The sequence below is a fragment of the Phalaenopsis equestris genome, unplaced genomic scaffold (genome assembly GCF_001263595.1).
Source record: "Phalaenopsis equestris unplaced genomic scaffold, ASM126359v1 Scaffold000135, whole genome shotgun sequence".
NCBI classification, from domain to species: Eukaryota; Viridiplantae; Streptophyta; class Magnoliopsida; order Asparagales; family Orchidaceae; genus Phalaenopsis; species Phalaenopsis equestris.
Window position 1 is genome coordinate 276,458 of NW_018164577.1, and position 23,860 is coordinate 300,317.

At 36.5% G+C, this 23,860-nt stretch overlaps 1 protein-coding gene across 3 annotated transcripts in view; it reads right to left on the minus strand.

Annotated features, from left to right (window-relative positions):
- LOC110021567 (nuclear pore complex protein NUP107) overlaps positions 1-23,860 on the minus strand; it is a 60,313-nt gene that overhangs the window by 22,618 nt on the left and 13,835 nt on the right. For 2 of the 3 annotated variants that reach the window (XM_020720106.1, XM_020720108.1), the window contains 6 exons: positions 22,181-22,212; positions 21,967-22,092; positions 8,682-8,840; positions 8,284-8,376; positions 8,042-8,209; positions 1,009-1,107 (listed from right to left, as the gene is read on the minus strand). In XM_020720106.1, the coding sequence (XP_020575765.1) occupies positions 1,009-1,107; positions 8,042-8,209; positions 8,284-8,376; positions 8,682-8,840; positions 21,967-22,092; positions 22,181-22,212 (677 nt within the window). The remainder of the gene's footprint in view (positions 1-1,008; positions 1,108-8,041; positions 8,210-8,283; positions 8,377-8,681; positions 8,841-21,966; positions 22,093-22,180; positions 22,213-23,860) is intronic. The other variant, XM_020720107.1, reaches the window with a different exon arrangement.

Below are 23,860 nucleotides of genomic sequence, written 5' to 3' on the forward strand. Positions count from 1 at the left end.
GGAAAATTCAAATTAAAAATGTAAACTCTTGATACTATAACTACTAGTTACAGTCACGAGCTCTAATTTAAAGTCACAATCCCCTAACTACGATGGTTGAGTCAACAAAGTTTATAATGCAGTGAATTCAAGCCAAAAATCCAATCCACTACAAACAAGAAAAATCATTAAGGTCCGAGGCAAAAAAATCAAAAGCATTCAAATTCACCGGTACATGATAGCATTAAATCGCCGTTGGAGGAAAACCTTATTAAAATCCCCCAAACCATGAAGCATGTCATTTTTAAATCCTGATGAAGGTGTAAAAAGAAAAAAAATTGCAAAAATATAAAAAACTTCCAAGTAAAATCCGAACTCTCCATTCACCCCCCGCATCGATTTATTGATAATGGCAGATTTAAGTTCTAGCTAAGATCATTAACCAATAGTATATCAAGTATATCTTTTTAATCACCCTCAAAAGTCTCATTCCAATAAGAACATGGCACGCATTCTCTGAACATGCTGTCCGGCACCAAATAACACATTCAAATTATGATTATGACTACACTAAAGTTATGACTATGACTAAAGCATTCTGAGCAGATAGTAATTAAAAAACATAATTAAACTATAGTCACAACCAAAGCCTGAAATTTCCCAATAGCTTAACCTCCTAAGTAGTGAATTCTATGGTGCACTTGACCGAGCACAAAGCACTATATTAACTAAGCTTGATAACATTTTACATTCCTTTGAAAAGTATGAGATGTAGAATTTATTAAAAGATCTTAACAATCTTGATTTGCAAGATCTTAAAAATCTTGATTTGCACTTGCATCTTGAGCACTTCAAGAAAAAATATTTTTGAAACTATGAAATTATCTGTGTAAACATAAGTTGCTAAGAAACAAAAGAAGCACTTTTTAATCACTGTAAAGAGGCAAAAGACAACTAAAAATATAAAAGAAATTAAAAAAGTTGTTGTTCCGACTAACATCACCGTGCATATAGGAGACAAAAATTTACCTCCCAATCTTCGCAGATAGAGAGCATGCGCTTCAAGTTGCTACATTGAGCCGCATAAACAGCCATCTCATATTTCCCACCATCTTGCTCTGCTATTTTCTACACAATAACAATTGCATTGATAGACTCAGTTAGCATTTCAAATCATTAGGACAATCCCTGTATTCAATGCCATAGCATTCTTTACAGAAAATTCATTAAAAAAAAAACTTGAATTAATGGAGAAAAAAAATTGCAAAATGATACACCGTTATTAACAGCAGCAGCAATAGCAACTACATAGGGTGATAATATAAATATCACAGTAAGCAGGTAAACATAAACTTTCTGGGAAAGTCCCAAGGAATATGAGTTGCAGTTCTTATTATTTGAATATGATACTGCTTTCACATACATGATAAAGAATACTGTTAAAATGCGTATCGAATAGATGTGATTTTTCAACATTTTACCTTGCTGAGAGAAGGAAAATGTATTGAGTCACTATGTTGAGCGTGTAAATAGACATAAATGAATATACAAAAAGGAATTAAAAAAAAAATAGAGAAACAATACATCCAATATTGAAGATATCAAAAAAAAAATCTCATTAATATAATCATCTTCCGATAATAGGTAGCCTGCCTAATATACTAACCAAGCAAACATTCCCCCTCAAGCTTGAGCATACATGTAGGTTATGTCCAACTTGTTAGATAAATTAAAAAAAAAAAAAAGAAGGGGAGCTAATGCTTTGGTAAGGATATTTGTCACTTGTTCTGAACTAGAAATGTGTGAAATAACATTTTTTTCTTAAAAGACCATCATCTCATATGAAATGAAAATCTATTTTAATTTGTTTAGTTCATTAATAAAATAATATTGCCAGCAATATATGCCTTAGCATAATTGTGGCAATATAAAGTCATAAGCTATGTAAATAAAAATTAAACTCTCCAAAAAGAGTTTTTACAAATGTCATTTCACAAGCAAAATGAAAAATATGATTGTTTTTAGTTTAGCATATGATCTAATTAGAATATTTGTTTCAAGCTATTTAAGGCGACAACATTTCACTCAACAAAGATGAAATGCCCTAATTTTATTCCCTCTCTTCGATCGAGTTGACAGTCAAACTAACAGATGTTTAGTTTTAGCTTATAAGAAATTTTCTTCTCTGGATACGTTTTGTATATACAGGAGTATTTAAAGAGAAACTCCCCAGTGCTACTTTCACATTGTACGTGTGTTACCTCATCAATCCAACGAAGGATAGAATTTCAAGCCTAGTATCAATAACATAATCAACTCACCAATTAAGCCTTCAATATTGAAATAATCATCAGGAGATTCTTCATCATAAGATGTCGTCGGAATCCCTATAGCAGCAACAAGCCTACAATCAAGGAGGTTTGTTTCTTCAAGGAGATTAATAGCATATTCCCTCCAGGGGAAGTGATACTCCCATTTTACAACAACAACAACAACAAGCCTTTAGACTCTAAAGTTGACACATAAAATTCAAGTTTTTTCCCGAAAATTCTATTTAGTCTTATCCACAGAAAGGATGTCATCAGCAGAATGCATACACCACAATACATTCTCCTGTACATGTCAATAAAAACATCCATAAATAAAAAGATATAGTCTTAAAGCTGATCTCAAATGTAATCCAACTGAAATAGGAAAATACTTGATCAATCTCCTCGTGTTCGAACATAAGCAACAACTCTAGTATGCATATCTTTAATGACTTGAATATAAGCAATATCAACACCTTTCTTTTATAACTCTCCAAAATAATTCTCATGGAATCTTATTATAATTTTTTTTTCTAACTCACTAAAAATCATATGTTGTTCCTCCTTACTCTCTTTGTACATTTCCATCAAACGTCTCAATAAATGTACAGCTTCCATAATAAACTTGTTCGATATGAATCCAAACTAATTATGAGAAATTTTGTATCACGTTGAAACCTATATTCAATTACTTTCTTCCATAACTTTAATGTATGACACATTAACTTAATTCCTATGATTTGCACAATTCAATTCCTTTATTCTTAACAATAGGAACCAATAAACTCTTTCTCCACATATTAGACATCTTTTTAGTTTGAAAATAATATTAAAAAGTTTATTAGGCCAAAAAAAATCTATTTTATTATATTAAAATTCTTGTTAAAAAAGCACCATGTATATTTCAATTTTTTTTTGCCAAACACCTTTGAAAGTAGCGATTTATATCTGTGATATTAAGATGGTTACTTCTAATAAGCAAGATGTCGTCAACATAAACAACTTGATAACAGAGCCTATCTGATTAAAGTGGAGTGATTTTTAGTACTATTATAAAACCTAATCACAGCCAAAACTTTACAAAATTTGTCAAATCTACTCATGGATTTTATTTAAAGCCATAATTAGCCCTCCTGAATAGACAAACATGATTTTCCACCTGAGCAATATGCCTAGAAGATTGCTTCATATATCATAAAATACTAATAATTGATCACCATAAAAGAAGGCTTTACTTACAATAATTTATAGCATAATCAAACCTCAATTGACGAAAACAAACAAAAGAAATATGAGACACAAGCCGCGCAACTGGGAGAAAGTGTCAAGGTGGTCTATCCCATTAACTTAGCCCAACTTTTTGCATACCAGTCAAATTTTGTAGCGATCAATCAATCCATGGAGATAAAATTTGATAATAAACATCCATGAACTGCCAATGGGTTTGACCCTAAGGAGGTACAACCAAATCCCAAATAGGACAATTAAAAAGAAAATTAATTTCAACAATCATAATAATATGTTATAAGGCATTTTGCAATATATTTTACTTTGCCATAGAACATATACAAATGACACAGGCAAGGCAAGGTGCGAAACAAAGTGAATAAATGATCAAAAGAAGAATAGGAATGACCAAGGTGGGTAATATGTTGACTTTTAATGCTTTATAGGGAAATAATTAAAAGTAGAACAAATGGCTTGATGGCTAATGTATACTCGCTTGAACCCAAAAATAAGGTTAAATGTGTTAATTTGGATATGTATAGAGTGGTGGTAAGAAGAAGAGCTCTAGATGAGGAGGAACCACTGTCGCAAAGAGCTCAAGGGTAAACAAGGGTGAAAAAGAAAGGCATGATGTGATCAAGGAAGATATACCAAATAGTACAGGGAGAGAATTTATGCAGCAAACAAAAAACATGAACAAAATGGATACAACAGAAAATTTGTGGATGAAAAGCAGAGACGGTTAACATGTGGTCTAGAATTATGCGAATGATACGATTGATGGGATAGCAAGCTATTAAAACAAAGATACTCCTAAAAATAGGAACAATAATGCCAAATATTAATATCTTGGCAATGTCACGAGAACAGTGATTTATTCATTCAAAAGCACCATTCATTTGAGAGTTATAGGAACATTAAGTTGGATGAATAGCACCATAGGCAGAGAAAAAGGTGTGAATTAAGATTGTATGAATACTAAAATACTAAAATGTGGTCTCGAATTGAACTTATTTATTTCATAAGAAAATTTTTGAACACATGAAGAACCAAAGAGCGGCATATGAATAGTAAAACCCATATAAACCTTGAAACATCATCAATAAAGGTGGAAAAAAGCAAAAGCCAAAATAAAAAGGAGCAGATTAGACAACAAATGCCTGAGTGCGTTAACTAAAAATGTCTACGTCAATGACAAGTAGTTTTACATGATTTTATTAACTTAACTCACATGGATGAGAGTCAAATTTGAGGACACAAAAACAACCAATGACTAAATTATGTTGGGAAAAAAATGACTGATACTGGAACTAGTAGGAGAAATTGTGGAAACAAAAAAGTAAATTTTCATTAATATTTAAATAAGGTTAGAACGTGGCTCAAAAAGAAATCACAACACAAACACACAAAGCGACACAAACAAATGCTCCTAAATGTATTCCAATGGGTGGTGGAGATCGGCGAAGTGGGTCGGGATAGTTGGCGGAGGTGGTATCAGCAACAGAGTGTTGGTGGTAGCGAGGGGAAGATGCAGAACTATAGGGGGAGCAAGTGGGAAGGATTATATGTGGTAGGCAGCGGTAGTGTGGTAGTTTGAGAGAAGCTTGTAGTGGTTGGCGGCTAAGGGGGGTGAAAGAGATAGGTTGGGGAAGTTAAAAAGGAAAGACGCAATCACCACCTCAGAGGGGAAAAATTTAGAGCACGGAAAGAGTTTTCCAGATTCCTCGTCTTTTTCAGCACTTTCCTTTATGTAGAAGCTTCCTCCGTCTGGGGTTGTCCTAGGTGTGTGAGGGATCTGTTCCGAGTGTGTTAAGTTTCAGATCTCTTTTGTGGAGTTTCAGATCTCTTTTGTGGAGTTTCCTTCCCCTTTGTTTCAGATCTCCGTGGGTTCTCCCGCTGTCGCAGCTTCGCACAGCTTTCTTGCTACTGCAATGGTTTGCGAGGTTTCACGATCTGTTTCCCTCTCCTTCATGCGAGATCACGATCGCGCAGTTTCGCGAAGCTTCGCGGGTCTTCTAACCCGCAGGATTGAAGCCTCGCTATAGGGGCGGGGGCGCAATTAGCACCTAGCGCTAGGCGCACTGTTAGTGCCACGCTACAGGGGCCCCTATGAGCGCCCTGCTACAAAGGCGCCTATGAGTGCCAGCGTCAATGACCCACCCAACAATGCAAGTGAAAGAAGTAGCAATAGACAAAAATGAAAAAAGAAAGAAAATGAGATAAGCTTCAACACATCCATCAATCATCTCATTCGATGTTCAAAACAAATATCCTAAAAGGAACTATAAGAGGATATAAGATTACAAAAATAATTACAAACTAGGTAAGACAATGAATAACTAATAACAAAGAGGGTTTCAAAAGTCAACTTTCCTGGCAAAGATGATGGAGATCCATCAGCCACAATCAAAAGAGAAAAGGAGATAATGTGAAAAGATAAAACAACCTGTGATTATCTGTCATACAGAGAGAGACGCCTAAACCTATTGTACATAACATAATTGAAGGCATAGATGCAACAAAGCAGAGAGAACTACGTCAGAGATCTGGGAGCTCTAAAATCAAGTAAACATAACCCTCCTGAGATTAGATGTTTTAGACCATGTTTGGCAATACGTGGACGAATGTTTGGCAATACGTGGACGAAAAATTTGGCAATACATCATTCTGACGCACGATTAAGTTGACCATGATGAGAGTAAAGAGGAATGAATCTCGACCCATAACTAGTGCACCCACTATCCAATCTCCATGATCAAAACCACCACGATAAGCACGATGTCCTAAAACAAGTGAAGTCAAGTTAAAAGATGAAAGAAGAAAAAACAACTTATTGACTCGTAGAACATCAGAGTGAGCAATTACAGGAATGGGAACAATAATTTGGATGATCAAATGAAATTGTAAAATTTTAAATGCATGATGAAGGTTGCATAGAAATTTAGCAGCTAGAACATCCTCATTTTGTTGCTATAAAACCTTAAAGATCATTAATAAAAGATTTGTATTGAAGTCAACCAACATAGCTTATAAGATAATATAATATTTTTGAATGGACAATCCTTCTACTATAAAAATTGAGTCCAAATGTAATGCATACACCCTTAAGATGTTCCTTTTATGGAAGTAAGCCGAACGGGAAAAGTTCAATGTTGCCTTAACAATCTCATAAAATATAAGTATGGAGTCGATAGATAGTTCTATGGATGGAATAATTAGTTGTTGGCTATTTGAATAACCTGATAGAAACATAATGAAAAAATATATCATTAGAACTAATGATATAGTAAAAGACCCTCGAGCACAAGAGGCGATTAGTACAATCAAACTTGATAGAGGTATGGAGGGTTTTTCATCATGCAGAGGAGGACAAGAGGTCATGTCACCGTGTGCAATAAAGATACAGAAAAAAGAATGATCATTTAAGCATAGAGGCGAAAGTATGTAGATCAGTAAACAAAAAGGTGGACTGGAGGGTACTTCATTGAGAGGGAAAGCAACCCCTGAGCAAGTAGTTGTAAATAGACACATGAACAAGATTGTGCGAGAGAACAACAAGACAGTTAGGGCGGGCGCAAATGATAAAGAGGACTAAGTAAGCAGCATCACAGCATGACTACATCATTGGGCATTGGGCAAGCAACAGCGTAAATGCAAGAAGTAAAAAATGGGGCAAACAATAATGGGTTTAGGCCACAAGAAACTAGGGTCAAAGGCAAGAATAGAAGGCAGGTTTTCACATGAAATCAATCAAATGAGTGACTAAAGTTTCTAAATTTGATACTAAGTTGAGAGGAAAGGAAATTCAACTTACTAATTGAAGACGTTGGACATGAAAATTGGTATACATGGGGATATGATAATGACACAAATAAAATAGAATAATACACACAAGTATGAGAATATAGACAGAACGTATTTCCCCTATATAATAATCTTTGAATACAAGAAATCCTAACTACTAACGAGACTAACAAACATTAACATAAGAAAAGGTGCCCTAATATAGCAAGTTCCATCATAATAATTCTTGCAAACATATCATCAATTAGCTAGAGTTGAATAGTGTTAAGTGACCGCCAATAACTAAATAGAGAAAAACAGGATAAAAATATAAATATCCATTTTCCTATAGAATGCAATTTTCATTTTTTTCGGATGAACAATTTGTTGAGTGAAATATTTAACTTCCTCAACATCAAATAGTTTATGTTGAAGATATTTTATGGTGCAAATGTGAACGACTAGCTATGATGCTTTCCAAAACCCAACCTCAAAGGCATAACAAAGTAAAATTAATATTTTCATTCAAAATTCTTTGTGAGAGGCAAAAACACTCGAGTTCCAGGATTATAGTTAACTATGCTGATTTAAGAATCAACAACATAGAAATAAATATTCACACAATTCCCAGTAAATTACTTTTTATCATAAAAAATTTTCAACTTTATAGATCAAAGATGCAATGAATAATGTAAAAAATAATTATTGCACAAAGAAACACAAATAAATTCAATGAATCATACCTCTGATGCACAATAGCATGCCCACTTCCAAAGCCGCATTTGGTGCGCAATGCCACTTTCCAGCTCAATTGCTTGTAGCAACCTATGCTTCCCATTCTTAATCATAGCTTCTATGGATGGTAAGAGATCCAGTCCTCCAAAAGGGCATAGAGTTGAAGCTCGCCATGGCTATATTAATATATATAATGTGTTGAACAAGAGCCAATTTTTTTAGAAATGGATCATCAATGTAGCTTCCATACCTGCCCCGCAGAACGGCAAAGCTCACAAGCCTCTTCTACAAGTCCAGCTCTTAACAAAATCCAGATATCTTCAAGGAGTGCTTCATCCTGCTTCTGCTTACAAATACCAAACCTCTTATCACTAATCTATGGATAACTAGAAAGAAAATTACATAACGGTGGGATCAAAAAAAAAATCTGGCAGAGAAAATGAAGCTAATATACTACAATTAACAACATGTGTTAAACTGGTTAGTGCAACTGTAAAATAATGTTATTTACCAGCTAAAAATGAATCCATCAAATTCGAGCAAAAGATCTATCAAGCTAAGCAATTTATAATTTATTCAAAATTTAAATATATGCCAATAAATAGATGATAACAACAAAAAACATGATAGAAGATGATAAAGCAGTACCTTGTCATCAGGAAGTAGTTGAGCTCCTTCGCGGGTTGGAGCATCAAAATCCATGTGACGAACTATGGAGGAATCAATGATCTTCCTTTTCAAAAATCTTTGAGTGTGATGCCAAACACCAGAGCTCGGAAGATAAGAACCAACATGATACCCTTTATACTGAAACAAATTAAGTTTTTAATGCCACAATACAATATTGCGGAAGCAATAGAATTTAACAACGTAACTGGACAAAACTGAAGATATAGCTATGGATGAGTGATGATAAAAAGTTTGAAGATTGGTTAAAAGCAGCATCTGAATACATAGAACAATCCTGATTGAAACGAGTTTACATGATTAAATTTTGGATAGTAAATGAATAAATAATTTTGAAAAGTAGAAAGCAATAATCTTAAATATATATGCAGGAGAGAGTGACGCGGGGGGCTGCTTACAGCTTGTCAAACCAGGCGCAACAGGAAGCCGGTCCAGCCTTCAAGCTGGAATGGATATGTACAATCTCAAAAAAGTTTCGCCCCTCCTCCTCCCATGCTCGATTCGCCCATGCTCCCCCCATGCCCTACTCTTCCGCCTCTTCTCCTAGTCGTTGCAATCGCCTCTACAATCCCTTCCATTCATCACCTCCTTCCTTTGTTAGGATCTTGCCTTGGTCGTCTCCCTTCTTCCCTATTTATGCATGTTCTATTCTTAGGACTAATCAGTTGTTGTTTTGTTAATTTTTGATTTCAATTGTGACTACCTGGCGATCCCTCGAGGGTTGTATCCTTTGGCGAGTGGTGCTACAGCTATATCTCTGCTTTGTCCCGTCAGTGACCAACGCTCTACTCTGCACAAGGAAGTTGTTGCTCCTGCTTCCACTTGCCTCAGTTGACCATAGCTCTCGTCAGCATCACAGACGAGCCGCACTATCTTCCTTGTTCGCTTCTCAGTCGATCGCAGCTCCCGCCAACATCACAGACGGATCGCACTACCGTCTTTGGTCGCCTCTCAGCCGATCGCAGATCCATCCTGCACCATAGACGAGCCGCGAGTCACCTCCTGTTCGCCACAACTGTGTTGTGGATCCCCCACATCACCACAGATGGACCGCAGACCACCTCCTAGTTCACCCCGGTTGTTCGTTGCTTTGTTAGTGACCCTCATTGATGCCCACTCGAGATGGTTATTTTTGTCCTTTACTATTTATTTACTTTGTTTTCTTTTCGGCGACTCGCATTATCAATATTTGTGTTTTGTTATTGTTGTTGTCGCGTCGAACTTGTACTCGTTTTAGAAATCAGCAATAAAAATGTCATTTTGTATCGTGGTTTGAGTTAACTCTGGTATCATTTGGTATCAGAGCTACTCCAACCACAGTCCTAGTCTAAGGTATTTCAGTATCCGCCCCAACCCATTTTTTTTCTTACTTTTTCTATCTTTTTTTGTCTTATCCTTTCTTTTGACTCTTTCTGAATCACACCCAGTCATGTCACCATATCAATATGCACCAGGCCCGACCCGGGAAGAAATACAACGGGAGATTCGTAGCCTACAACAACGACTGGTTGAGATCGACGACGGGACACAAGACGACATTACCCTTGACCGCGATATCGAGAGTCGGAGAGGAGACCGTGACGACAATCTAAATCCATTTCACCGATTTCACCGCGAAGAGATCAGTACGATGAATATCGACCCGCTTCGACATTCACTATCAACGGAGACCACGAGAGGAGCCCTTGTTCGGCATCAAATCGGACCTATCTGAGTTCGAAGGAAACATGGATCCCGATGATTTTATTAACTGATTACAAGTGGTCGAACGCATCTTTGAATGCGAGGAGATTCCGAAGGATAAACGTGTTAAACTAGTCGCTATCAAATTAAAAAAATGTCTCATGATGGGAAAATCTGCAGCGACAACACAAACAAGACGATCACTCAGTGAGCAAAAATGAAGAAAGCAATGCAAAATAAATAAAAAAACCTACCACCCTACTACCGCCAAGGCATGTTCCTTAAGTTCCACAACCTACAACAGTGAGACCTTTCAGTCGAGGAGTTCACGGTGAAGTTTGACCAATTACAAATGCAGTGTGAGTTAGTCAAACAAAAAAAGCACATGATCGCGTGCTATTTGGGGGGCCCAAAACCCACCATCAACATCGTGCAACTACAACCCTATTGGTTGTTGAGCGATGTCCAACCTTAGCATTAAAGGTAGAATGACGTCAAAAGTAGGCTAAGTATCAATCATTCTTCCGACAGTAGTCAACCTTCAAACCATCACCAACAGTTACGGCAGCCAATAAGACCACTTACGGAGCGGGCAAATCAATATCAGACAGAGAGAATACCACCCCGAATGACACGAAGCCAAAAAGGGGCAGTTCATCTGGAATTGTTTCAACACAAAAGTGTTTCAAGTGCCTCGATTGCGGCCACATCACAGCCCACTGTCCCACAAACTGAATCGCTCGTTCACTGAAGAAGGCGTCGTCGAAGCAATAGAGGAAGCAAAGGCGGAGGATAGTTCAAACAAGAAGCACTTCAACTTCCAGGAGACGAAGGCAAAATGCTTGTCATACAGAAGATCCTATAATCAAAACCAGAACAATATTCGTCATGGCTACCACACACATCTTCTGCATCCGTGCACGGTAAAAGATAAAATTTGCAGTTTCATCATCGACAATAGCAGTATTGAAAATGTTGTCTCCACACTAATGATGCAAAAGTTGGGATTAGTCTCACACAAACATTTGTGATCCTACTCTCTCACCTAGTTAAAAAAAGGGAACGAGTTACGCGTCAATCAACAATGCTTAGTTGAATTCTCAAACGAAGATCAGCTACAAGAGCAAGTTTAGTGTGATGTGGTTTCGATAGATGCTTATCACATCCTACTAGGACGACCATGGCAATTTGACCAGAAGATACACGACGACTTCAAAAACACCTACACATATAAAAAAGATAGAAAGCAGATCATGTTACTACCTATCATGAATGTGAAGGGTGTAATTGACATAGAAGACTCATTAGTCTCACGAGCCACCTTCCTACAGTCGATTCAAGACGCACCAATGGCCCTTGCATTTGTCCTCCTAGAAGGTTCCTACACCTAAAGAGAGATACCCACATGTCTACAACCGCTCATAAACGACTTCAAGGACATCATAACCGACAACCGTCCAGACGGTCTACCACCAATAAGGGTCATCCAACACCCCACAGATCTCATACCAAGATCAGTATTACCAAAAAGCCCCGCTTACAGATTGCAACCCGCAGAATACAAGGAGCTTAAACGTTAGGTGTGGAATCTTGTTACGAGAGAATAGTCCTAGAAAACACTAGTCCATGTATCGTCCCTGCCCCTATAGTACCCAATAAAGATGGTTCATGACGGATGTGCATTGACAGTCGTGTCATTAAAAAAATTAGCATCAAATATTGTTTACCCATACCACGCCTCGACGATCTCTTTAGATCAGTTGTACGGAGCCACTGTCTTCTAAAAAATCGACATGTACAGTGGATATTATCAGATAAGAATGTGTCTAGGAGACGAGTGGAAGAACGCTTTCAAAATGTGAGATGGACTCTACAAATGGACAGTTATGTCTTTCGGCCTATCCAACGCACCTAGCACCTTCATGCAGCTGATGAATCAAGTCTTTCGAGCCCACATCGGGAATTTTATGGTGGTCTAATTTGATGATATTTTGGTTTGCAGTAGATTAGAAGAGGACCGTCTGCGAAACTTCGGTTGTATTCGAGGTCCTACGACCTGAACAATTGTACACCTACCCCAAGAAATGTCACTTCAACACAAACCAAGTATGTTTAATTGGGCTACATCATGCCCAGCATAGGCATTCAAATGGATCCATTAAAGATCCAAGCAATCGTAAGTTGGACAGCGCCTCAATCAATCAGCAAGTTAAAACAATTTTTTGGGTAGGTGTACAACAGCCCACCAAATCCATTGCAAACGCCACCACTGCCCTCGGATCTTCTCTTCCAGCCCCATTTGAATATTAGTATTATTGTATTTTCCTTTCCAACTCCTGTCATGTCGTAACCCCTATTTCTGTGCTTAATAAAAGTTTGTTTTCGTCTCTTCTGAATACTGAACTAGTTTCGGTATCAAACACTTACCTTTGCTTACGTTTCTCTTTTAAAGGCCAGCATTCTACGCCATAAAGTATTGCATATCTTACCACCATCTTATAAAATTTTTCCTTCTAATTCTAAGCGGTAATTTGCTATCACACAATAGGCCGATGCATTCCTCCATTCCTACAGCCACCAAACCCATTTCTAACCCACCATACATCCACTCGGCCTTCCCTGCCCCCTACATTTTGCAAACGCCACCACTGCCCTCGATTCTTCTCTTCCAGTCCCATCCGAAGTTTAGTATTATTGTATATTCCTTTCCAACTTGTGGCATGTCGTATCCCCTATTTTTGTGCTTAATAAAAGTTTGCTTTCATTTCTTCTGAACATATCCACCCAGTCATTCTCAGCTTGGCAAACGCTTAACTTTGTTTACGCTTCTCTTTTAAAAGCCAACATTCTACGCCATAAAGCATTGCAGATCTCACCACCATCTTATATTTTTTTTTCCTTTTAATTCTAAGCGGTACTTTTCTATCACACAATAGGGCCGATGCATTCCTCCACTTCAACCAACTTGAATTCTACAAATAACATCCCCATCTATATCAACAGCATACCCGAGATATCTAAAACATTAACACATTTTAATGATTTGATCACCCATAGTTAGAAGTCTACCATTAGAGCTACTACTACTACTAAAATTACATTACAAGAATTTAGTTTTAGATCTACTCAAACGAAGACCCTTTAGACTCCAATGTAGACTACCATAATTGAAGTTCTCCATGCATTCTTTCTCTAATCTTATCAACAAGAAGGATATCATCAATCAAAAGCATACACCAAGTTACATCCTCCTGTAAATAACCAGTACGAGCATCCATAACTAAACTAAAAAAAAAATTTGGGCTTAAAGTCGATCCCTAATGTAATCCAACTGAATAGGGAAATACCTGGACAGCCACAGCCCCCCCTCACTAAACTATTGAAAAGAAAAGAATTCACTTGGACAGCCACAACCTAGAATAGCTTTGACATATTAAAGGAAAATGTAATACAGGCACCAATTCTTGCCTTACCAGATTTTAACCAACTATTCGAGGTTTGAGTGTGACGCATCCGGTGTGGGTATTGGTGCGGTACTAAGTAAGGTGGCCACCCATCGCCATTATTAGCGAAAAACTAAATAATACTAGATGAAAATACTTCACCTGTTACAAAGTTTTATGTCATTATCAGAGCACTGGAGTCATTATCCACTGACAATCGAGTTCAACTTCTTCACGGATCACAAAGCTTTAAAATTTTTAAACAATCAGAACAAACTAAAAGAGTAACACGTCAACTGAGTGGAGTTCTTAGCTTCTTTACAGTTCGTGCTGAAACACAAAACTGGGAATCAAAAATGCATCGCAAACGCACTGAGCCATCGTCATCTACTGATTGCATCCATGCAGACCCACACCGTAGAATTTAAGATTATAAAAGACTTGTACGAGACAGATGAAGACTTCCAGAGAACCTAGGAACAGTGTCGGAAAAAACTTCATAGGCAGTACTACCAAATGCAAGGCTATTTGTTCCACCAAAATAAATTATGTAATCCCCGATGCTCACTGCGAGAAGCCATCATCCAAAAGAGCAGCAGTGGCGGATTGGTCAGCCATTTGGCAGAGAAAAAACTCTTCCACTAATGAAAGGACACTTTTTCTAGCCTAGACTGACGTGAGATGATGAATGACACATCTGACAGTGTAGAATTTATCATATCGCCAAAACTCATGGCCAGAATATAGGATTCTACACGCCCTTACCGATACTTGAGGTGCCATGGGTTAATGTCAGCATGGACTTTGTCGTCGGACTTCCACGCATACAAAGAAACAAGGATTCTATCATGATAGATGACGCATTTCATGGTCTGCCACCGGACGCTAGACGCATCTCACATAGTCGATTTGTACTTTTGTGATCGTTTGACTTCACGGTATTCCCAGGACCATCACTTCCAATCGAGACGTCAAATTGCTAAGCCACTTCTAGCAAATCTTCTAGAGGAAATTATGCACTAAACTTCAATTTAGTTATGCAACGCATCCTCAGACAAATAGTCAAATCGAAGTAGTCAATAGGAGCATTGGGAATCTTCTTAGATGCTTTGTGGGAAAAAATATCAAACAAAGGGATGTCATTCTTGCGTAAGCTGAATTTGCCTACAACAGATTCACAAGCCATAGTATGGGACACACCGCGTTTGAAATTGTGTACGGGTGCAACCTGCTTACACCCCTTAAATTGTTCCCCCTCATACCCACATCAGAGATCAGTACGGATTCTAACGAACATGTTCACCGAATTCAACAACTTCACGAGGAAATTGGGAAAGTAAGTACGAAACAGAACCTTAAATACCAATCACAAGCAAACAACTCCAGGAAAAATATAGCATTTCAAGGAGAGCTCGTATGAATTAAACTAAAGAAAGACCGATTTTCTGGGGGAACTTACAACAAAATCAAGCCCAAAGCCGATGGACATTTTCGTATCCTTAATAAACTGAACAACAATTCCTTCAAAATTGACCTCCCAGGACTCTTAAAATTTTTGGTAACATTCAATGTCGTGGATCTCACTCCATAGTACGAGGAACCAGAAGCTTCAAAAAATGATGTTCAATCTCAATAAAGTTTCACCCCTCCTCCCATGTCTGATTCGCCCCCGCTCCCCATGTGCCCTATTCTTCTGCCTCTTCTCCTAGTCGTTGCAATTGCCACTTCAATCCCTTCCATTCTTCACCTCCTTCCTTTCCTAGGACTTTGCCTTGGTTGTCTCCCTTCTTCCCTATTTATGCATGTTCTTTTCATAGAACTAATCAGTTGTTGTTTTGTTGATTTATGATTTCAGGTGTGTCGAACAAGCGATACTTCTTTGAGGGTTGTATCCTTCGTCGAGTAGTGCTACGGTTGTATCTCACCCAAAATGGTGTATATCTCCGCTCCATTTCTCACCTCTACCAGTCACCACCACCCTCCTCTGCACAGGGAAGTTGTTGTCCTGCCCCTAATCGCCTCAGCAGACCGTAGCTCCTGCCAGCATCACAGACGGGCCGCACAATCTTCCCTATTCGCCTCTCAGCCGATCGCAGCTCCTTCCAACAACAAAGACAGACCGCACTACCACCCTTATTCGCCTCTCAGCCGATCGCAAATCCCTCTTGCACCACAGACGAGCCGCTAGTCACCTCCCATTCGCCTAAGTTGTGTCGCCGACCCCGACAACACCACAAACGGACCTCATACATCCTCCCTATTCGGCCCGGTTATTCGATGCTTTGTTAGCACCCCTCACAGTCGTCCACAAGGTTTCAATCCTGACGAATCCCTCTAATCGACCACATACACCCCCTTGTTCTGCGGCCCCACCTTCCCAAAGCATCGGTTCGACACTTCCAGCGGGCCTGTCGGATCCCAAAATCGCTCCCGCATCAGCTTCCACTCGTCGGACCTACCACACCCACTCGAGATGGTTGTTTCTGTCTTTACTGTTTATTTACTTCGTATGTTTTCGTTTCGGTGACTCTCATTATAAGTATCTATGTTTTGTTATTATTGTTGTTGCGTCGCACTTGGACCCCTTTTAGAAATCAACAATAAAAGTGTCATTTTGTGTCGTGATTTCGATTAACTCTAATAACAGAGAGCAAAAACTTTTATACTATTTTTAAATTATATTTGTTAAAGCTATATTTCTTCAGAACTATTTCATAAAAGAATGTTAAATCAATTGATGAAGATATTAGACAGAATTTAAAGAAATATGGACTAGATAATAAAATGAAATTATTCGATATTCAAACAGGTTAGAACCATTTAAATTTTGCATAATTTGTATAAAAAATATGTGATGGGTGTTCGATAAGTAAAAGATAAAATCTTCAAAGAAACTCAAAAATCGTTTAAGCCATGTGAATTAGATAAAGGTGCATTGTCATGTGTATTAGTCCAACTCAATCTAATGTTAGAGGCAGAGTACAAGTTGGTTATATCTAAATTCATTTAAAATGCAAAATCTATAAGGAAATATAATTTACTCTAAACGAGAGATTTTTTATGCATGTATTCCATAATTTAGAACACAATATAAATTCCAAAATCTCACCAAATCATGTTTTATTTATATCTAAACTAATTTCTCAAGCGATATCTACAGATGAAAATAGTTTACAATGCTAAGATTTAACCAAGATTTAGCCAGGATTCAGGCTAAGTCACGCCAAACAATTCTTTAAGATGTACATAAATCTTATTGATCAAGTAAGGGCCCGTTTGGGACAGCTTATAAGCTTATAAGTGCGGGCGGCAGCGGGCGGCATTTTGAAAACGCCGCCCTCCTGTTTGGATCGCACGTTCGATCTGCGTATTCCAAAACCCGTTTTTTATTTCTTAAAGGCGCAAGTTGTGGCATGAAGCCCGCGGTCCGCATTTTTGGTTCGCGTTTGAAGTTTCATTCCTCCCGTGCCCTTCTGCTCGCTCTTCGTCTCTGCTCTCCGTTTCCATCTTAGATGACTGCAAATCTCAACAATGGCTCTCGCCAGCACGTTCGTCTCTCCCTCACTCTCCTTTTCCCATCCCATTCTCACCCCGTGCCAATCTAGGCTTTCCCGCTTCGTTCTTCTAGACTCTTACCTCCCCCACAGTTGGAGATTCTGAAGGTTTCGTCGTTCATGCATGGATTTGGTGCCTCACCCTTTGGATTTTCTGGAAAGACCCGGGGTGAGCACGATTTCATTATCTAGACTGTCTTATTGTTAAAATTTGTGCGGATTTATGGATTGAATCGACTGATGGCTCATCTTGATGATCCAATCGGGTTGATTGTTCAAAGGAATCTGAAAACCTATGTGTTCTCCGTTTTCTAACCTGTTGGGAGCGGTTAATCTTAGATTTTCGGAAAGGTACATGCGGTGTTGATTGGTGTTGTCATTTTACCTGTTCACATTCCATTATGTTGCTTTGGCTATGTTGGATGGATCGGGCAAGCTCTTAGCGGCTATCATTTATGGTGAAGAAAATTGGGAGAAAGGAACTTGTCTTAATTTTCTTGAATCTTGAAGAGATATGGAAATAAGTCCATACGATGAATGATTATAAGTGTTTGGCGTTTTGATTGTCAAAGTAACTTGCTTTTTTTATAGAAAAAAATGAGCTCAAAGAACTTTTCTCCAAACATGCCCCTTCTGCATTTTAAAATGAATGTTATCATAATTTTAATTGTAATTTTGTTATGTTTTTGTTTTTTAATAGATTTGCAGATAGTCTCCTTTGAGTGAGGGTTTTTTTTTTTTGTCATTTGAACTGTTATGTAGTTTTTTTTTTTTTTTTAGTATATTGAATGTGTTCTCATTATATTACTGTTGCAAACAGCTCTACTGCCCGTGGCTGAAATAGTCATTTTTCCACCAACAGCTGCAAATTAAGTATTTTCAAACCGCAGAAACCAAACAGCTTAACAACTTATTCAGTCCAGGGGCAGAATGGTCATTTATCCACGAACAGTTGTAAATCAGCTGTTTTCCAAAAGCTCAAACCAAACAGGCAAATAGCTTATCAGGCTTAGCTGCAGATACACAACTTATCAGGATAAGTTGTCTATCAGTATAAGCTGGATAAGCTGCAGCTGCCCCAAACAGACCCTAAATCATATTTTTCACTTGTTCTGCGTTTAATTACAGATTTTTTAAATCCAACCTGGAGTTAGATTTAGGATATTTATGAACGATTTGCTTCTCGTCTCAACTCCTTTATTCCAACTTATAAGCCGTTATGATAAACTCTTGTTACTTCCTCACATAGACTGCATGTTCTCCTCTAGTCATGTTCGCACCTTGTCTCAATGTGCATTAAGGTTTTGTCACAAACTTTGATGAGCGCATCTTTATGGTGTCAAGCTAGCAATAGGTGAAGAGGGAATTCAAAAGAGGTGCAAAATCAAAATCAAAAGAAAGGGAGAGTCAGGGAACTTAACTTTAAAACCAGCTGAAATTGATAAAAAAACCGATAATTAATTATTTCTAACTTGACTAACTTGATGAAAACCTTGTCCTTCCAAACCAAGACAATTAGTTTGATCAAAACATAACTATTATGTAAGCTTGATGCAACTTTTAACTTTGCTTGGAGGCTAAATGAGTTAAATTGATGCTCCAATTAATGCATTCAGACAGTAGTAAGTTTTAAATCAATATAGGAATTAACTTGAGCACTTGAATCAAATAAACAAAAAAAAACAAAATTAATTAGATACTTTCATGAGTCAAGTAAGATTATTAGCCTACATTTATCTAATTTCTTCCAAGTATCTTCCACAACAACATCCATAGACTTAGTTGAATGCCTAAAACAAGTGCCAGATTCATTTCCCGTGAAAAATAAAATTCATTATCCACTCCCTTCCACATCCCATATACTCCCCGTGAAAAATAAAATTCATTATCCACTCTCCTCCACATCCCATACACAGAACCCCAGCTTTGATTTCAATTTATGTATTTCTTCAAGAAGAAAATCTATTCCTAAGAAAAAAAGATCTTAATTGGTGTAATTGTGTAGAAAGGAGAACATTTATGGCCACATGCATAACTAAATGAAAAAACTAGCCCTTTCAACATTTGCAGCCTAAATCAAGTCACACTCCACCATGGCAACTGTTAGAGTGCCTCTCCTTTCCCTTCCTTTGACAAAAGTTGCGTCATGCTCAACTCGGTCCATATTTAGAGCTATGTTATTTCCATTGTGTTTTTGTTTTGAGTTGCTTTATTTTTTATCTTTTATAGGCTTCGTTTCGCTTATGAAAAATTTATGTTTGAAAAAATAACTTAGCTTTTGTTTGCAGAAACAAGAATATTTAAAATAATTTACAACCAAAACATAAAAAACATAAACATATATACAAATAAAATTAATTATTTAATTCACAATAAATCACAAGTATGAGCAATTCTTATTAAATAATGTCTATTACTTAAAATTACCTCATTCTCACTACTCACTAGCTAATCATACAGATTATTTAAAATTATTTTAAATTTTTTAGGATATTCTATTTAGCAAGATTATGAAACTTGTAATGCTACAAAATTTTATTATTTCATCTGCCATAATTCATTATGATACTTATCATTTTATATTTCTCAGACTTAATTTTAATAAGTGAAATAAACTTATAAAGTACGCTTCTTTTTATTATTTCACTTCGCTCAAACGATTGCCTGGTGTGGTGCCTGGTGCCTTTGGCAATCATATCGCATGACAGTATTTTTATTTTTGTATGAAAATAAAAACAATTATTTGTAATAGTTTTGATAGCATGTTGATCACTAAATAATAGAAAATGGATCGCTATCTTTACCTTTTCAACGATTATTAAAAGACATGTTACTGGAGGAAAAACGATACGACAATGATATGCAGAGATAAACCAGCAAAGACATGACTCATAAGCTGAAAACGAACAGACAAAATTCTTACAATGAAACATCACAACTACTAATATGTATTAGTCATTTCATGGCACCACCTCAAACCGCATAAAATAAAATAAACTCAAAAAAAAGGAAATTCTGGCCACATATATCAAACAGTTGATAACTTTGCAAATGTCCATTCTAATAACAAAAAATAGAAAATTCTGGAATCAACAACAATAATCTCATTTTATATTTTTCAGACTTAATTTTAATAAGTGAAATAAACTTATAAAGTACGCTTCTTTTTATTATTTCACTTCGCTCAAACGATTGCCTAGTGTGGTGCCTGGTGCCTTTGGCAATCATATCGCATGACAGTATTTTTATTTTTGTATGAAAATAAAAACAATTATTTGTAATAGTTTTGATAGCATGTTGATCACTAAATAATAGAAAATGGATCGCTATCTTTACCTTTTCAACGATTATTAAAAGACATGTTACTGGAGGAAAAACGATACGACAATGATATGCAGAGATAAACCAGCAAAGACATGACTCATAAGCTGAAAGCGAACAGACAAAATTCTTACAATGAAACATCACAGCTACTAATATGTATCAGTCATTTCATGGCACCACCTCAAACCGCATAAAATAAAATAAACTCAAAAAAAAGGAAATTCTGGCCACATATATCAAACAGTTGATAACTTTGCAAATGTCCATTCTAATAACAAAAAATAGAAAATTCTGGAATCAACAACAATAATCTCATTTTATATTTTTCAGACTTAATTTTAATAAGTGAAATAAACTTATAAAGTACGCTTCTTTTTATTATTTCACTTCGCTCAAACGATTGCCTGGTGTGGTGCCTGGTGCCTTTGGCAATCATATCGCATGACAGTATTTTTATTTTTGTATGAAAATAAAAACAATTATTTGTAATAGTTTTGATAGCATGTTGATCACTAAATAATAGAAAATGGATCGCTATCTTTACCTTTTCAACGATTATTAAAAGACATGTTACTGGAGGAAAAACGATACGACAATGATATGCAGAGATAAACCAGCAAAGACATGACTCATAAGCTGAAAACGAACAGACAAAATTCTTACAATGAAACATCACAACTACTAATATGTATTAGTCATTTCATGGCACCACCTCAAACCGCAAAAAATAAAATAAACTCAAAAAAAAGGAAAGTCTGGCCACATATATCAAACAGTTGATAACTTTGCAAATGTCCATTCTAATAACAAAAAAGAGAAAATTCTGGAATCAACAACAATAATCTGAAAATTTAAGCGTATGAATTGAAAGCAAAATATGGAAACTCTGCCTGGCACAAATAACTAGTCATTCAAGCCAAAAGAAAGTATCAGAAACATTCTTTTAGCTCTGAAAGTTTTGAGTTGTATGAGTCTTAGGTGAATGCTCTCTATTTGCATGTCTATTCTACTTCTAATATTTAATAACATAACTGCTATGTGCCTAGTTAAATTCACAAAAATGTCAAACATCCTTTACCAAGATAAATGTGAATTATTGAATATTGCTACAACGAATAATTAAATTTCAGTTTAGGAAGCTCAAGCAAACGAGGAAAACTTTGATTACGTAATATCCATAAGTAGCGCTTAATGATTTGACAGCAAGGTAACTAAATTTATATTGGAGAAAACATGAAAAACCTTCTTTTCCAACTCAAGAGCTTTTGCCGCTAGCCCTTCCAGCCAAAGTACAATACGAAGACATAATTCTGCTGTAAGATTTGTTGCAACAAACTGGCATGCCACCTGATGTGAAGTTGGAGGACACTGGGTAAGAGTTAAAGGGCATTAGTGGATCAAACAAGTTACAAAAGTATCAGCAAAAATCATAGGAAAAAAAAACATGGTAAGTTACCATAATCAGATCTCGTGGTAGTTCCTCGTTTCCTGCAGAGGTTGGGGAAAAGATAAATCAATAACAGAAGAATAAACTTTTATCAGAATATTGCTTTCACAAAAGAATGATGAATGAAGAAACAAATATGCTCCATCGTCATCATTAGTCAGACGCAAACAATTTGGAGACATTGGTTTCCTAAAAACTCCTCCATAAATTTTAATTGATTGTGACAGAGCTATGATCTCTAAATTATTCATGTTTCATGCCCAATGTCTAGCCACATTACCTTCAATCGGCAATTTTCCATCCTGAATCTTTGATATTGATTTTATCTACCATAATTGCAAGCTCAACTTTTGAAGGAAAAAAAGTGTGCCTTTTGCCTACATGCATTCTAAACACAAATATATTTTTGGAAATTTACATGCGTAGCACGCAATTCTTATGTTATTACATATGTCACGCCTAAACTGTCATATTTCATACATAGAGTTTTGGTGCTTTAGACCTGTGCATGAAAAGGTGTATGTCACTTTTAAAAGGTGGTGATCGTGCTATCTTTGATGTGATATTAAAGATTTGAGGCTAATGTGTGTAAATATGAAAGTTTAGGTGTGAAATGTAAATACGCAAGAATTGTGTGATATGTATGTAAATGCCTCATATTTTTTCACAATCTTATGTCTGATAGGTGTGAATCCCCCTTCATATTAATCAAGAATTACAGCTGTAATTAGCTAAGATAAAAAAAAATGCATGTTTTGATTCCCAAAAATCAAGGAAATTAATTGCAGCACTTCCCTCCAACTAGAAAAGTCATTGCTAAGTATGCTGAAGGTTTTGCAAGTTTAGAAATACTTAAAGAGTAAGATATTTCAGGTTGTCTAGGAAATGAATAAATATTTTACATGTTGAGGTCAAAATTCACAACACTTCCCCGCCCCTATACTTGCAGCAACTGAAACGAAAAATGTCCTTACCCAACTTAAATGTAATCCAATTTTCAAGCATCAAGATTTAGCCCATTATAAGCATTTCCCATAACAACAATTTCCTTCTTCACTCCCTACTTAGACAGCTATGCAGCAGGTTCAAAATTGTACAAAATGATTTAAATTCAAATATTCAATGAAAATTGAACTCATGTCAAGCTGCACTGAAACTTGTTTAAACTCACTTTTAAGCTCAAACTTCAACAATGTCTACTAAATAGAGTTTAAGCCGTCAATACCAAAGGAATAAGAAAAAATAGCTTTGGAAAAAAGAAGCAAACAGTGAGAGAAATACAAGAAATTACAAAAAATTTTAAAATGGGTAAAAAATAGAACACCCCAAACCACAAAAAAAGTGCAGAGTATAACCAAACAGGTTAGCAATATACTGAGCTCCCAATTACAAAAACAAACATACTTCGAGCCAACTCCCCTACAAATGCACGTTTAATGAAAATCATAATTCATAGTGTCAGTGTAAACATTGCTTCCCACTTCAAATCAGCCAAATACCTAAAGATTAAAATCCTTGATAATATGGTTGCAATCATGATAGATTATCAAAAGAGAAATCTAACTGTGCTAAAATGCTCCTTTATAAAATATCAAATACTTGAGGATCGCTAGTATGAGCTCTAATGCCTCTATCACAAAAAGCATATGGTGCAAGATATCATCAAATAAAGAGCAATTTGAACGATAG